General features: G+C 40.3%; 1 protein-coding gene across 1 annotated transcript in view; it reads left to right on the plus strand.

Moving 5' to 3' along the window:
* Positions 1-17,289, plus strand: part of LOC121884772 (myocardin-related transcription factor B-like) — a 43,657-nt gene that overhangs the window by 25,015 nt on the left and 1,353 nt on the right. The window contains exons 4-18 of the mRNA XM_042393765.1: positions 6,280-6,335; positions 6,688-6,763; positions 6,879-7,040; positions 10,181-10,347; positions 10,654-10,770; positions 11,392-11,460; positions 11,587-11,795; positions 11,915-12,101; positions 12,559-12,832; positions 13,120-13,286; positions 13,676-14,653; positions 14,839-15,036; positions 15,444-15,560; positions 16,671-16,820; positions 17,120-17,203. Coding sequence (XP_042249699.1) covers positions 6,280-6,335; positions 6,688-6,763; positions 6,879-7,040; positions 10,181-10,347; positions 10,654-10,770; positions 11,392-11,460; positions 11,587-11,795; positions 11,915-12,101; positions 12,559-12,832; positions 13,120-13,286; positions 13,676-14,653; positions 14,839-15,036; positions 15,444-15,560; positions 16,671-16,820; positions 17,120-17,203 — 3,011 coding nt within the window. The remainder of the gene's footprint in view (positions 1-6,279; positions 6,336-6,687; positions 6,764-6,878; positions 7,041-10,180; positions 10,348-10,653; positions 10,771-11,391; positions 11,461-11,586; positions 11,796-11,914; positions 12,102-12,558; positions 12,833-13,119; positions 13,287-13,675; positions 14,654-14,838; positions 15,037-15,443; positions 15,561-16,670; positions 16,821-17,119; positions 17,204-17,289) is intronic.

The raw sequence follows: 17,289 nt of genomic DNA on the forward strand, positions 1-17,289 counted from the left end.
TGTTGCAGGAATACAATCTGTTCTGCATCACAAATACATGCAAACGCTATTTACTCTTTACTATAAATAACATTTTCAATACAATAACCAGTTCTTATCTTTGTAGACAGAGAGCATTAATAATGAGCTGGAGAGCTACTTTAAAATGGAAAAATGTGAATTAAAATGTGCCATTGTTAACAATTAGAAGGACAATATTTGCCACTGAGTTTTGTATTATCTGCGTAGTGAGCATATACTGTATGTGTGGGTGGGAGAGAGACACCACAGTCTAGCTGCAATCAGGCTGAGTGTGACCAGAGGAGTTAACGTTATCACAGCTCTCGTCTGTCTTGACATGTGTTTCTTCCCCTCTGCCGCTTTGTAGAAACTGGCTAGGTTCGAAGATCAAATGTGTCGTTTGCTTGGTTTCATCCAATTAGCCTATGCCTCTCAATGCCTTTTAACCAAAGGCTTGTTGCTTCATTAGGAGCTTGTTTTGTTCCACTGTCATATCTCCAGCAGTGTTTAGAGGAATTACACTATGTCCCTTACAGCCTGGGCAGAGAACAACATAAAGGAAATACATTCTGTGTATCTAAATGTTCCTGTTAGGATTTATAATTTCAGCAGAGCAGAGACTCTCATGTAGTGACAGGTGAGACATTACAGACAAGGGCAAATATGATTAATATGATTGATAGGGACTAATATGATTATTATATTATTAAGGGTTATGTGGCTGACAGAGAAAGGTAGCTGAAAGTGTCCTTTGTTAGGTAAAAGCTATATTTGGTTTAAAAGGGATATTTACCTCCTTTTTGCTCTTTTTTCCACTGAGTTTGCTTAACAGAAACCTCACTTTTTGACTTTGCACCTTTACTCCACCTACATTCCATCGTCCGTTTTCATCTCCCATCAAAGTCATCAAAGTACTTCTCATAACACCACATCATCTTCGTCTCTTTTATAAAAAACCAGACTAGACAACAGAGGAAGCCCCCCTCTCTAGTTCTGTGTCGATAGTCTCACAAATACCACCTCTTTTTGCAACAGTGGTGTTTGTGTCTCTCTGTTGTCTGTCCACCTCCCTGTGCTCTGTGTCTCAAAATCTCACTTTCTGTTTTCTCCCACCATCTCACCAACAGAAAATAATCTGTTAAATCCCTGCTTTGTGTAGAAAAAACTTTATTTTTTAATTCTATCTTAGCTAAGACTATTATGTGGAGCAGCACCACTGTTTCTATTGTGCTGTTTTTTTGTCCATTTATTTATTTAATTAATAATCAGTCATTTATATGTGTGTGTGTGACTGTAGCTGCACATTTGGTTGCCGGAGGTCGTGGTGTGTGGTAGGGTGTGTTCATTTAACACAGTGCTATAATAAGCCCACAGTGTGATACCCTACATATCATGTTATTTATACTCTTTCTAAATGCTGTGTGCCTCTAGAAAAAACTGAACACTTCTAAAAAATATATATATAATAAATATAAAATATAAAATATATTCACCATAATATTCACAAAGACACGAAGAGGTAAATTAAGTGTTTTTCATTTCAGTAAATGTGCTTTTCAGGTTTAAACCTTAATGCACTAGTCTCTTTCTGCTCTTTTCCAAAGAGCAGAAAGAGACAAAGCTGGTAGTTACATGCAGTGAAACTCAGCTGATCCATTTGAGTAAAGCATATTTTGCAATTTTTTGTTGCCTCTGCCCTCTTTGCAGACACAGTGAAAACTAATGTTAGCTTTGGTCACACATTTATTCAATGTTCACAAGTTTATATGGTGATAATCTAAAAGTCTCTGCTATTTCTGAATGGACATGAGGTCAAACCTTTCTACAAAACTTTGATCACTGACAGTTATTAGCTTCACAGATGCTATTATGTACAGTACATACTCTTAGAGTTCTGCATAAATACTGAATTTACACTAACTGGTGGAGTTGGAGCAGCACTGTACTAAAGCAGCTCTCACAAACTTCACACCTCTACATCTGTGGTCTGTATTAACACCTGACATGTCTGTTGACGACAGCGGTGATATTTTAGTCATTTTGCGACTATAGACATAGAATTATACGGTTCTATCTGACATTTTTGTCAAAAATGAATTATTCACATGAAAATAGTCTTTGACAAGTTATTCATATTGTGTGCATGTTTATGTCTTTTATTTTCTGTATTATTGGCCCTAAATTTTGAGAAAAGAAAAGGTCTTTGAACATAAAAAAATGCTAGTCAGCTAGCTTGCTAAGTTTAATTACACAGCACAGTTGTTGGCAATAATTAATGTTATTATTAGTGACTTAAGTTACTGTGACTACTTAAAATATGAAAGCCAAAATGTTAATATGTAATATGAGATAGGCCACATTCAGGCTGCTAATGCTAACTCCACCTGCTGCTAACTGGGTTTGTTGCAGTTTAACGTTGTAACTTCCATACTGCAGCAGACACAGTGACTACATTCAGTGCTCAGACACTGACCTGAGTTTGTCCAGACAGAAAAAAAGTATATTCGGGTACAGAAAAAGACAAGAAAAGCTCTGAAAAGAAGAGCAACAGACAGAGAGACAGCAGCAAAAACAAAAAACAAGAAGAGAAAACATCTGCTAATTAATCAATTAATTATATTTTTCAATGCTCCCTCTAATTATGTTGAATTTTGTTATTCCATTATGAAATATATGAGCCAGTATTAATGGCTGACCCGTGGAATAGTAAAGTAAAATACAGAGAAGAGTCTCTTTAGCACAAGCCAATCTGTTAACACACGAGGAAAAACAAAACCTAGTCAGCAGCAGACTGAACATAAAAAGACAGCAACCGCCAGAGGAAGTGATGCTGCTTGGTGTTCTCAGAGTTTAAAGACTGGGAATGTTGGTTAGCTTTAGCAGGGTGACAAGAAGCCATGATGCAGCCACTCATGCACATAATGGGGTCTTTTCTCTCTGACCTCACCCCACCACTCTCTATTTCCCCCTTCCTCATTTGCCCTTCGGTCTGTTGTTCCATTTTTCTTCCAGCTGCCTCTCCCCATTTATCTCATCCACCCTGTCCTCTCTCCATCCGTTTTCTGATTCTCCATCTTCTTCCTATCTATTTCTATCCCTTTCACCGTCACCGTTTCCAAAACCTTACTCTGTGCTCATCCATCCATCCTTCCCTCCATCCCACCACTCATTTCCCATGTAACTGACTGACAGGCAGGTTCATGCGCCCTCAAGGAGACCACATAACCCCCCAGTGGAAGGGTGAGAGGTCTAAGAGGGTTGATGTCCCCAGGGTGTGCAAGAGTGAGTGTGTACCAGCAGTGTGACAGTGCTCAGCGACGTGAACTGAGGCTTGAGCAGGTACCAGCAGTGTTGCCCCAGGGTTGCTAATCCAGTCACACCACTGGTGGGTGTGTGTGTGTGTGTGTGTGTGTGTGTGTGTGTGTGTTTGTGTGTGTGTGTGTGTGTGTACAGTGCAGTCAGAAAGTATTAGGACAGCAACACATTTTCTGTGGTGTTAGCTTCAGCACATTGGATTTGAAATTAAACTGTGAGTATGAAATTAAAGTGCTGATGCTCAGCTTTAATTTGAAGGTGTTTACATCCATTGTGGACACCTGGTATCTTCTCAAGTCCGGTTTGCTATTGGAGAGCCAAAAGCATACACTATCACTGTCTTAATACTTAAAGGACAGGTTTACAATTTTTCAAGTCTGTCTTAAAACAAAAGTCAGGTGCCCAAATGACCACTGGCACATGTTTTTCATGCTGTAATCATTCCTCCTGTTCTAACTGACCATTAGAGAGAGTGTTTACCTGTTGAGCTGTGGTGGAAGGATAGAAAAGAAAAAGAGGGACTTTGGCATTAAAAAGTCAGTAACTTTGAAACATATTGACTTGATTTGACTAATTTGGATGGCTGAAGCTTCATATTAGCTTCAGATAAACTTTTAAAGTACAGTAGGGCTGTGGATTTTGTCCCCTATGGCTCACATTGAGAGTGCATTATGAAGGGATCTCTTAATGGTCAGTATGAGCAGGAAGAATGATTACAGCAAGACCTGAGAAATCGTGAACCTATCCTTTAATGACCACATAGCACATAGCAATGTGTACTTTCTGCATTTATGTTTGTAACTCTCTGAAATTGTCAGCTTATGTTAGTTGTCTAGAACTTTATTCAAATATAACTTTATCTTTATGCATGAATATTCAACAATATAATATGCAAAAGGGTTGAAACTACATGTTATGATCTTATAATATAATGTGTTACATTGCAATACACAAGGATGCTTTCAAAAAACACAGCCTATTATTATTTTAGCTACTGTACATACACGGTATAGCAGTCTTTATGAAAGGGCTACTTTCATATTGAACATTTTTGCTGCAGTGTTTTCCCTCTGTGATTGTGAGTTGTGAGCCAGCTCTGTCAGAAGCATGGATGGCATTTAAAGCAAAACAAAAAACAAGGCCGCTAAAGGCTTTGCATACCAACTTTACTTTGATTGTATGATGGAAGCTTGATTTAGTCTCAAAAGTCAGGAAGTGGTGGCAGCCACTTGCGTAACACTCTTTAATCCAACTGCAAAAAATGCTTACTTTAATACCTTTGCCTCATTTGTGGGAGCCTGTGATTGGTCAACAATTTAACATCTGCTTTACATAAAAAATACAATGTACAGCTATCCACTGGACAGTTATTGTATCAAAGTATTGTATTGTATGATGTGTTGTACAAGTAATGAAAGATGAAATGGCTGGCTTATCATTTTAATACAAAATTGTGGAAGTAAAATCATTATTTTTTACCTTCTTACTGTGTGTGTTATTAGAAAGGAATGTTGTTTTGTTATTCTTTGAGGCCCACTGGTCTCCCTCCTCTTGGCTCATGCCACAAAAAAGTAATGTTCTGGGTTTTGGCATGACCAAAATATGTCAAGCGGTCAAGAGCTGCATCTGGCTTGGGGCCCTTGGTTTCTCTTGTCTTGGGGAAATATGATTCTCATGTACCATGCATGTACATGCAGATGTATATCTCATGACTGTTTGCCATTGGCTGTAATCTATTAGCTGATCTGATTTGACCAATCACTGATCATTTCTTTATCTTTAAAGGCTATAAAAAAAGGTTAGTTTGGCTCTGTGCAGTGAGATAGGGGAATGGTTCACTTTGTGTATCTCCTTATTTGATCAATAATAAGTTCATTAATCTTCATTGTAATCAGTATCTGTGCTTTTACTTCTGTGTCTGTGGCCAATGTTTTAGCAACAAATCCACGACAGCAGTCACTTGCGTAACCAGTTCACTCTTTAATCCACCTGCAAAAAATGCTTACTTTAATACCTTTGTCTCATTCATGGGAACTTGTGATTGGTCAACAAATAAACATCTGCTTTACATAAAAAACACAATGTACAGCTATCCAGTGCACAGTTATTGTATCAAAGTATTGTATTTTGTGTCATAGAGATAACTGATAAAACAGTGTTAACAAAATGCAGGTTTTAGAAATGTCATGCATTCATTCAAATTATCTTTTTTAATTTTTACTTGTACTTGTGTGGCTCTGAACACTGGACATTTCTTCCATCTTACTCAAAAGAAAATGTATGATTCTCAACAATTTTCTATCCTTCTTAACTTGTCCATGTTCATTCTCTTTTGTTTTTAGTCATAATGTATTAGAAGCCAAATCTTAACGGCTGTAGTGATATTAGTGTGGTGTCATGACAACCCTTAGGCTTTTAGGTTTCCAGTATCAGTAATCCCTTGGTTTTTGCATAATCATGGGCCTACAAGAAATCTTTCTTGAGTCATCTGTGAACGCTGAAGATATTCCATAATTTCCACTGCTGTAGAGAGGCTCGTCTGACTGGAACTCTCAGAGTCCATCCCATTAGATTTCTCCCTTGACCTTGTGATTCTTGGCTTTTTACAGAGCCTGTTAATGGGACCACTGCCTGGGATATTATGCATTTTATTCTGTCATGGCTTATAAGCATGTGAGCCTGTACAGTGTGAGCAGGCATTTACTACACTGAGAAAGGAAAAGATTTGGCAATATAAGGAGGAATAATCCTCACCATCAGTCAACCTATTCAAACTGAACTGAAGAGGCAAAGAGCCATTCAAAGCCATTTTGCTCTCCATTTCCTCTCAGTAGCATGAATCTACACACTGCCATGTTAATACCCTGTCTCTCTCTCTCTCTCTCTCTCTCTCTCTCTCTCTCTCTCTCTCTCTCTCTCTCTCTCCCTCCACTTTCACTCTGCTCTCACGCTTTATTCTCCAAGCACTGAAAAGTTCAGCTGCCTTCCATGAACAGAGACGATGTTTGGAACGAGCACGGGTGAGTATGCCACACTCAAATCAATCACTGGAGTCAAAACTGGCCTGTTTCAAGCTGATTTTCATACTCTCTGTAGGCCCTAACATATGATATCATTACATTAACTCTTGAACAATCATATAGTACAGCAAAGGGCAGAAAAGAGAAATAAGATACTCTTATTGGACTAGATGCAATGTATAAAAGTATCCACTAAATGCTATATGATGTAGCACAGAGGTATAATGACTGAAGAAACTGAGTGAAAACTAAAGAAGGGCACAAGCCGAATTGGGAAAAAATGACAAGCATATGGTATAAATCAAAAAGAGTGTTTAATTGTCTCTCATTTTTTTAATCTCTGTATCTCCAGACTGAGGACTATCTGAAGCGAAAGATCAGGAGTCGGCCAGAGCGATCTGAACTGATCAGGATGCACATCCTAGAGGGTGAGTGTTTCATAGTGCCTTCTGCCTGTCGGGAGCCTTCACCACTCATACAAGTAACTTCCAAAGATTACCTATAGCACACTGGTCAAAAATCTTTCCATCATTTAATGTCCAGAGACATCAGCAGAGCCGTCATTGCAGGCCAAGCAGCTGCAGCTGAAAAGAGCTCGTCTAACCGACGGTTTGAACGATAAGATCTCCCACCGCCCGGGGCCTATGGAACTGATCCACAAAAACATCCTACCTGTCCACTCCAGCATCAAACAGGCCATCATAGGTAAGTTAGCCAGGCTTCAGATCATGGTCCCAGGTAAAGGGACCACATGAGCAGACCTTTGAAGCTTTTATTGAATCTCTGAGGTCTTGAGTGATGAGATTCATAGAATGTCTAATAGGTCTTACAGCTTTGGGTAGCTGTAACTTATACAGAATGGATTCTGTTTGTCATTTACTCTTCCACTGGGTCTAAATTACAAATGGAATCCATCCAAGGTAATTCAGCATTTCTACAATTATCTTTCGCCAAATTAACTCTTTTTATTGGACTGCAGCCATCTTCATCCAATATAGTCAGACTACAATGAACTCCTTTCACATTTATTTCTCACTGGCAGAGCCAATTACAAGCTTAACATAAGTGTTAAATTATGATGATTAAGATCATGATTAATTAAGCTGACTGCAGCCCCTTTGACCTTGAACACCAACAGCATCAGCACTGTGGCAGGAATAAGAGTCATTTGAACTGCTGTAAAAGCACAGATGTAGTCACTGAAGCTGGCTGCAGGCTCTGTCTGTTTTTGATATACTTTCAACAGAGAATCCGATAAGCTTGTTGATTTTTGCTCCTGTCTGTCTCCTGTAAGAGGCCTTTTTACCTTGTCATGGCCACCAGATTAAAAGATAGGTTCACAATTTTTCAAGTCTGTCTGAAAATAATACTGTGGCCTATATGAACATTAAAAGAGGTTTTGCTTGCTGTAATTATTCCTCCTGTTTATACTGGCTATTAAAAACCATTGTTTTGGACTTGAAAAATTGTGAACCTATGCTTTAAATAAAACATTGTTGTCTTAATAGATCAATATGATCAAATTAGGATTTACTCATAAAATTAAACCAAATAAATACTTAAACCACTATATCAATATTTTTGATGTTGACACTGAATCAAATGAGGTCAAAGCAGACCAGAAGAGTGAATGTTGGGCTCATTTTCATCAGGTGGCCAAAAAACACAATTCAGACTGGATATATCTGTCAGATTATGTTTTCTGCCCCCTTGTGGCCAAAAATCTATAAATGCACCTTTAAATAAAATTTGCCCAGTATATATTTGTGGAGGAGGGGAGGGGGACACATAATTTTATATGTGTGATGTCTCACAACACACCCACAGTCAGACTCCTGACAGGATGTCCCTCCTGGCCATCTCCTCCAGCTATCATGAACATACTGATGTTGCCTTTCAGAAGCCTCAGCTGTTCTCATCACACACACAGGCACTCACACATGCCTGGCGACAAACATTTGAAACACAGGCACACATGCACATTCACATCCCAAGTCACACACGTACTCCCTCCCCACCTGAGTATTCATGCTTCAAACGGCCTTAGCTGTGGGTTTAGAAAGGTTAAACTAGGATGTAGTAAATCATGCATGCCGTCTCATGTCTGCTTGACAGACAGGAACTGAAGACATATCCTTCTCAGCTGTCAGCTTTCAATAGCTACAGTGTCTGTTAATAAAACCCATTAGCTTTGATTAGGAGAATTAACTACTAATTGAAGAGAAAGAAAGAATTGAAGACAAAGAAAGGACCCATACTGTCGCACAAATTGGATTTATATAAAGAACATGCACAACTTTTATTGCATATATTTGGTCCAGTGCCAGTACTGTCAGATATTAGAGGATGAGATCAGAGACAGTGGGCCCAGCTGCTTGATTGATGTGTGGAAGGAAGAATGCTGAGATTCAATAAGGTACGGTGTCAGTGGATTATCCGTCTCCGTCACGGCGACACAATAAACACAATTGCATTACCGCCACTTACTGTAGGAGCACTGGGAACACAAGAGTTACACAGAGTTGACATGCAAAGACACAAACAGACCAAGCACAGACACACACTGGCACAGCTCAGCAGTAGGGAAGTCATCACATTATTGGATCAGAGGGTATTAAATCAGCCCCATGTTGTCTTTTCTTCATTGCCTGCTGATGCTAAATTAATGGCCAGCGGTGTATTCTACATAGCTGTCTGTTCCAGCCCATAGCAGCTTCTCTAATTAAATAACACACATCCACCAGAGAAAAGAAAAGTCTCCATCCTAGTCCAGATGATCCTTGCAGGTACCTTTTATTTCGTAAATCCCTGTAAAGACTCAAAAGCCTGCATATTAATGACATGATTATATGATATCCCTGAGGGGAAAATTAGCAGGGGGGGCACGGCTCGGATTCACTGCTGCGCTGTAGGATGTCTCAACCTGACTGATGCCAGCTGATATGGAAACATTCGTCCTTTGGTTGACTGATGACAGGCTTTTACATACTTCCCCTGAGTTATAGGTCCATTTTTTAAAAATCTTATTCTCTTACGTTTATTTGTTACCTGGAAAGCACTTTGTAAAGAGTACATCATTAGTACTGTAGCACAGAAGGCTGGCATAAGCCATTACATAAACAGTTAATGCACTCATGGCATAAATTACAGAAATGATCCTTCAGAATTCTCAGCATAACGTCATTCCCCAGAGAGATGCCATCTGTCAGATGAAAACTGGTATGAGTGAGGGGGCTGTGTTGAAACTTAGATGAATGAAAACTTTCAGTCAGAAATGGCCTGACTCATCATGGACAAAATAAGCATTTTTTCAGTGAAGTTATCTACAACTGGCTGTCATGGGCATGATGCACACACAGAGAGGGAGAGCGCTTCAGTTGTTCTGCAGCAATCACATTAATGCACTGGTTGACATTACTAGAGCAGATACCGTTGAAGAAGCTTGTGTGTATTTTTCGTAGTATTTCACACAATCAGAGAGGCACACATGCAGTGATGTGTAGCTCAACCCTTTTGGCCGAACTAAGAGATGCCCACAAGGCGTTAGTTCATTGTCACAGTGGAGTAAGTCTGGATTGTATGGAGGCATCCACTGTGTCAACACCTCTGAGTGCAGGTGATAACAGTTTGCTGTGTGGTCTGTTATTGTACACAAGTAAAACAGGTACACACACACACACTCAGACAAGGAGGTAGATACACTAGCTTTCACTATGGCAATGTTTGATACTGGGTGTCATACACTCCCTCCCTCACTGAGGGATAAATGCAGTTCTTGCACCACTCTGCTTTAAGGTTTATTTATGTTTTTATTTACAATCACAATCCATCCTTCTCACTCTTAGAGACGCAGTTTCCAAAGGTTTCAGCGGATAACTCGTCATGTGATGAGGACAGCTATGACAGTCTGTCTCCAGAACAGCCAGTCAGCCAGGAGTCTCCTCTGGGCTTGGGACCTCTGCCCTCTCCACCAGAGACACTGGCTGGGAGCAGCATCCCATCTCCTTCACAGGTAGGATCACTGTGTGGTAGACACAGTGTGACTGGCATGTTGTGTGTCATGCAAGATTGTAAAACTGGAACTCAAAGTAAATGTGTCTATACTCCATTACAATATCTAACTTTACAGAAAAACTACTTAATTATTTACCATAAAGCTTCACTATGTCATCTTACTGCTGGGGTCCGTTAAGTGTTGAATTTTCATCTCCTTCTTCTAGTTCTTTTTTTTCCCAAGGTTTAGGTGTAAGTACTGTGTCAGAGTTGTAAGGCTATGGTTAAACCATTCCTTAGATTATGTTTTCCTCTTATCCATCAGGTCCCTCCTCCAGCTCCTCCTCTTCCACCAATCTCTGGATCCTCCCCCTCACTAAAGCTGACCAATGGGGTGCCAGCACCATCTGCCCAGAGGGCAGGTGTTACCTGTCAGATTAAGGTAAGCAACATTCTCAAGGCCAGTCAAACAAAAATGTTTAAAATGTCTTGAAAGAGAACATGAGTGAACTGTGCTTGGATTCGCCACTGTTTTCACAGTTGGTGGTCTGTTTTAAAGCTGCTCCAATCAATATTTTTATGTCAGCGCTGGATCACATCACTATGTGTAATGTGACAGGGGTCGCTAAAAGGGATGAACAGAACATGAAATTGTGTGAAACAGTGCATGAAACACATATTTAGTGTCTTTTAGCGCCAAACAGCAGACAGACAAAGTTAGCAGCTAGCTGGTGAACATATCGGAGCATTTAGCAGCTAATGAGCCAGATATTTCCCTCAGGAATTAGTGGAGACCAAAACAGAGCTAACAGGAAATACATTACATTTGCCAGGTGGCCTGAAACATGACTTCAAATGAAAGCTAATGTTGCTCTCTTTCTGTTGGATGCGTAAATAGGCAACTCTTTGCTAATGTTTTGGCCATATCAACTTTATAAGGTGATAATATTTATAAAAGTGTGTTTACAGCTTGTTTCACTGCCACCCAAGTAGCCAAAAATACAATTAATGCAGGTTTAAAGTTTGTAGCATACACTTACTTGAAAAACTCCTCTATTTGTAGCCCCAGCCTAAACTAAACTGTGACCGCTCTGCCCAGAGACACAAGAAACCCAAGGACAACAAGCCTAAGGTAGATCTTTTGGTTCTGACATGTAGACAGTACTATTGTTAAAACTAGATCTAATACTAGGAGACAAAGAATAATAAATATTTATAAAATGATTATTTGTTCTTTTGTTAATGTGTTGCCTTCTAGATAAAGAAGTTAAAATACCATCAGTACATCCCTCCTGACCAGAAGGGAGATAAAGAGCCTCCTCCCCATTTGGACTCATCCTATGCCAAGATCCTCCAGCAGCAGCAGCTCTTCCTGCAGCTCCAGATCCTCAGTCAGCAGCAGCAACAGCAGCAGCAGCAGCAGCAGCAGCACCACAACTACCACACCATCCTGCCTGCACCACCCAAGTGAGTCTCAAAACTGGGGTGCTGGTATCTTGTGTTAAGGTTTATTTGCATTTAGCTGTCTAAATCTGACTGTAGAGATCACAATCCATTTCCTTCATGTCTCTCTTTCTATACAACAGACCTCAGACAGACCAGCAGCCATCTTCCTCTTCCTCCTCCAATTCCATGACCACCTCCTCCCCACATCAGCTTGTCGCTGCCCCTTCAACAGCCCCCTCTAACCAGGGAAGTCTCAGCCATCAGAGTTCTACCCCTTCAGGGGGGACCAAACCAGTGTGTCTACCTCCAAACCTGGATGAAATGAAGGTTAGTTGCAGAACAGCATGCAAATCCAAAATAAATTGCTTGATTAATTCATGATCTGTATCTTTTGTTCTTCATCTTTTACTTCTCATGATGTGTGCAACATTGGTGATGATTACTCACCCATATTATAGTATATTTCAGTCAAGAATCAGTACAATGTAGACCAGCAGCTCTCTCTCTGCTGCCTACAAGCTACTGAGTCGATAGAGTAGTTGGTGGATAGAACTTGATGTGTGTAAAACATCCTCTGTTAACAAAGTTTTGTCACTGAAGAGTGGCCTGCAAACTCGGAGCTGACAAAGAGAGGGAGAGTGATGGATTGCTCTGTCTTTTTGTTTTCTCTCTTCTTTTTACTTTGATCCTTTTCCATTTTCCTTTAATATGTATTCTCATCTCTTCACTTTTCCTCACTCTTTCCCTTCAATCTCAATCTCTCTTTTACTCTGTCGTCTGTCAGGTGGCAGAACTGAAGTCCGAGTTAAAGCTACGTGGCTTGCCTGTCTCCGGCACCAAAAATGACCTTATTGAGAGGCTGAGGACCTACCAGGAGTTGAATGGAGGCATTGACACTACCTCTTCTCCAACAGTAGGGGGTACCACAGGGCTAGGGGCTGAAGGAGCAGGAAAATCCCCTAAAACTGCGGCAGCCACCATCAATAACAGTTCATCACAACAGAAACAACAGTTTCAGTTTCAGTGTCATCAGATATCCTCTCTGATCAGTCAGTCAGGTAAATGAAGAATGGTGATTTCACTATAAAGCCCTACTCATAGATATGTACAATTTTGTTTGTAATTTAATGCAATCACAATTAGTCAAATGGGGTCTTGCTGTAAAAATCATTGCACATACTGTACATAAATTGATCATGCTCAGTTCATTTTTTATGGCTAAATCAAGTTTTTTAAAAAGACAACAGCATAGGTTATGTATTATCTGTATGCTGTCTGCATAATGTTATGACTTGACTTACTTGATATGTTTAATGTTATATTACCTTTCTTAACCTCCATATAGCTGATGCAAGAAGAAGTGCCACCCCAGCTGCAGCCACTCCTCAGCAGCTCATGAACTGTGGTGGCACTGTATCCCCCCCACCCGTCTCCCTCACCCCCTCTGACCACTCACCGGCCCCCATGAGTCCAGAGGATACCTGCTTTAACAGCAACCCTTTAGGGGAAATGGTCTGTATTTTTTTCATATGTGACATGTTAAATCGTTCATAAATAAACACCGACATTCCCCACTCATCTTACAAATTTGAGTATGGTTATTGATTTATTCATAAACTACCAGGATATGACACACACACATTTTTAATGTTCCTTTATAAAAAAAAAGTATAGTATACTTAATAATATATATTTAATTGTGTTGTAATAAGTATGTACTTCCATATGCAGCTATGATTAATGTACAAAATGTGCCATTTTTGACTAGTATTGTACTCTAGTAGTGTATTACCAATATATAATTAGTACAGCTTAATATATACTTACTATATACACGTATTACAACTACTTTAATACTGTATTTTTTAACTATTTTTTGTTCCTCCTTCTCTCTCTCACAGCTGAGCCTACAGCCATCTTCAACTTCTCATCTCCCCACAAACATTAAAGAAGAGCCCTCGTGCTCCACCGCAGCACCTTGTGAATTCTCTTTAAAGCCCGTCTCTCTGCAGAAACACTGCCCGGTCTCATCAGCTGCCATCACCACCACAACCACAGCTCCAGTAGTGACTATGGACAAAGACAAGATGCTGCAGCAGAAAGATAAGCAGATAGAGGAATTGACCAGGATGCTAAGGCAGAAACAGAGGCTGGTGGAGGTACTCAAGATGCAGCTGGAGCACGGGAAAAGAGGAGGACAAGTTGCTGAGCCTGTGGTTCTTGTAAGAGTAAAACAAGAACCACCTGATAAGCCTGGTCTCCCACTCCCATCATCCTCCCTTTCATGTGAGATGGACGTTACCAAGGTAACTGTGAAACAGGAAGCCATCGATGCAGAGGAAGTTGCGTCTGAAACAACTATGCAATCACCAGACACTCATGGATTACTGCACTCCCAAACTCAGGAGCAGATTCAGCTGCAAATCAAGCCGGGGCAGACGAACGCACAAACAAAACAAGATGCACATGTACGTCTCCAGCAAACCACTCTGCAGCTGGCCCAGCAACAGGCCATACAGAAACTATTGCTACAGCAACAGCACAACATTCACAACAACAATCAGATGCTGGACAATCAACAGAACCTGCAAAGACTTTCTCAGCAGAGAAAGAAGAAATCTCACAAACAGCAGCTCAAACTGCAGCAGCAGAGCCAACAGTCACAACAACAGCATCAGCATTCAAAACAACATCAACAGCAGATGCAACTGAAGCAACAGATTCTACTGAAGCAACAAAAGTCACTGTTACAGCAGCAATTTAAACAACAGCAGCAGACGAAACAGCCACAACAAATCCAGATACAGACGAAGATACATCTGAAGCAGCAACAGTTGCTAATACAACAGAAACAAAAGGGGCAAAAGCAGTCACTGCAGGTAGGGTCTTTTAACAATGCAATGCTATCTTTGGCAAGGGTTTCTGTAAAAATAACAGCATGTTGTTCTAATAACAGATGCAGCAAGTCAACACAGAATTTCCAGGCACCATTTTGCCGTGCTGACAATATGTAGGAAAATTCATATTCTTTCTCTTAAAGTTATTTCTTTTATTATATGTACAGGTGTCTCAAGCACACCTCAACCAGCAGTCAGGCTCCACTCCCTCCTTCACTCTTGATCTCCTCAAGAGTGACTCCACCCCAACTCTGGTCACCGATGGCAACGGTAACCACTTCCTGATCGCACTGACCAGTCACATCACTGAGAACCAAAGAACTGACCTACCTGAGAACAAAGCGACCAATCACATTACACTGCAGGTACACGTCTCACTTTCAGAAGCTCCCTTGTGTGTTTTTTCTCACAAAAAGACAGTTTTTAAATTATTTCTTTTGCCTGAGAATGTCTGTACAGTCCTGACCATGTCTATGCATGATTCCCTTGTGGAAGGGAAGTATATTTACAGATAAACCAACTTTCTCCAACACTAATATCAACCATCAAAGCATTACGGATAGGAAGTGTAATTTTATAGTGTATTGTGTTTTATACATATACAGTAGTGTGTGAAGATTTAGAAGTACCTGCACAATGACAGTGTTTCAACCACTAACGGTCTGCCTCAAACTAACTCATGAAAAAGCTATTGCTTGATGTACGTTTTTATTATTATATTTAGTACTTAACATTACCAACTAAGCTCTTTCAATTTTCCATTTTCCATTAGCGACTACAGTCTACTCCAGCCAAGCTCCCAAGCCACGACCCTGTTCAGCTGACAACAGCTGATAATCAGTCCAAACAGAGCATGCATCTTGAATTCTTGAAACAACAAAATTTAAAGGTGAGGTTTAAATAAAGACACTGATTGTTTCATCTTTAAGATTCATAGTAGCTCAACTGCGCAATACAGAAAATAACGAAAAAACTGGTAAAACATTGCATTGTAAAATATTTATGGGTATTTTGAGCCTTAAAAGTTGTATTGCTTTCTTAACATACAGACTTAGCAATTCATGCTACACACCTTGTTGCTCAATATGACAATGGGTATGCAAGTATGTATGATTATTTTGGTGAAACGTCCCTTTAAAAACTGTAGCTGGAGTATTTCTGCCACCATAAGTAGCAGCTGAGCAGCAGATGTTGAAACATTTTTAAAGTGTTCATACCATCTCTTTTACACATTTAATGGATGCCGGTCATACACTTCATTCTCAACCAAACCCCAGAGTCCTTGAGCCTCTTTCCCCATCACTTGTGCAACAACAGGACAGTTTGTTAATGTTCTTTAAAGCGAGAGAGAAAGATGGGAGTGAAAGAGAACTGCTCCACTGAGTCCTATAGGAGCAGAAATTAATGATGTATGCTGTTTGAGACAGTGACAGCAGTATATGATAAGAGTGTCTGACACTAGCCTGATGCTGATTATTATTGCTTTGCTAATTACTCTAACGACACCCTCCATTACTATGATTTATGTTGTTAACAGAAGAGGAACAAAGACGCCATCTCATCTCGGCTAATTGAGATGTACGGTATCTCTCGTCGAGTGCAGGTGTGCCTCCAAAAATGACAAGATTTAGTGGGACACTGTGTGCTGATTTCACATATTGCTGTTATCAGCAGTCTTCTGTGTCTCTTTATCCCTCCGATGACACTCTTTATACTGGGAGGCAGTAGGATAAAGTTTATTGAAGAAGGTTTTGGAGTGGAGGTTTGCAAGGTCAGATGATGAGAGCAAGACATCCTTGACCAGAAAGAGTGTATAAGTATCACTCTTTTGTGTAGGCAGATGTGTTTACAACTATGAATGAGTTGTTGGCATTACTAAAATCAGAAATTTCTTTAAAGATAAAGTCTAATGTAGAAAAAATGGTTTCTGACTGATTTGTTTTGTAACTAGTACTGTTGCTTCTGTTCTTATCTTTCCGCTCTGTCTGATGAATTGAAGGCACACAACGGGGGACTGCAGGTATCTGTAGATGAACCTCAGCAGGGAGTCGCTCAGTGTTTGTCAGCACCACCCAGTCTGCAGCCTTTCTTCAAGGACTTGGAGACCACTCCCTCAGGGGAAAACACCATATCACCTTCCTCTGAAAATGTAAGTAGATGACATGGATAATCTTTCAGTGTGATTTGTATCATCCAGTCACCTTTATAAAAGACTTGGTGATGACTTTGGATGCACAGAAAATCAAATCTCCCCCATATCTTGCAACAGAAAGTGAATGGAAGCTTCTAATTTCCTCCTCTCCTCTCCTCTCCTCTCCTCTCCTCTCCTCTCCTCTCCTCTCCTCTCCTCTCCTCTCCTCTCTTCTCTTCTCCTCTCCTCTCCTCTCCTCTCCTCTCCTCTCCTCTCCTCTCCTCTCCTCTCCTCTCCTCTCCTCTCCTCTCCTCTAGGAGGTGTGCCCTAGTATGGATGTCCTGTTTAGTCCTCTTTCTCCTGCTTCCATTAAGACAGTTGCGTCATCACCTGATAACAAAGTATGATGCACTGCATGTTTGATTGTTTCATGGAGGCCCTTTCCACACTATGAATTTAATGATCATATTTCAGAAAGTATGATTTT

This window comes from Thunnus maccoyii, chromosome 18, assembly GCF_910596095.1.
Source record: "Thunnus maccoyii chromosome 18, fThuMac1.1, whole genome shotgun sequence".
NCBI classification, from domain to species: Eukaryota; Metazoa; Chordata; class Actinopteri; order Scombriformes; family Scombridae; genus Thunnus; species Thunnus maccoyii.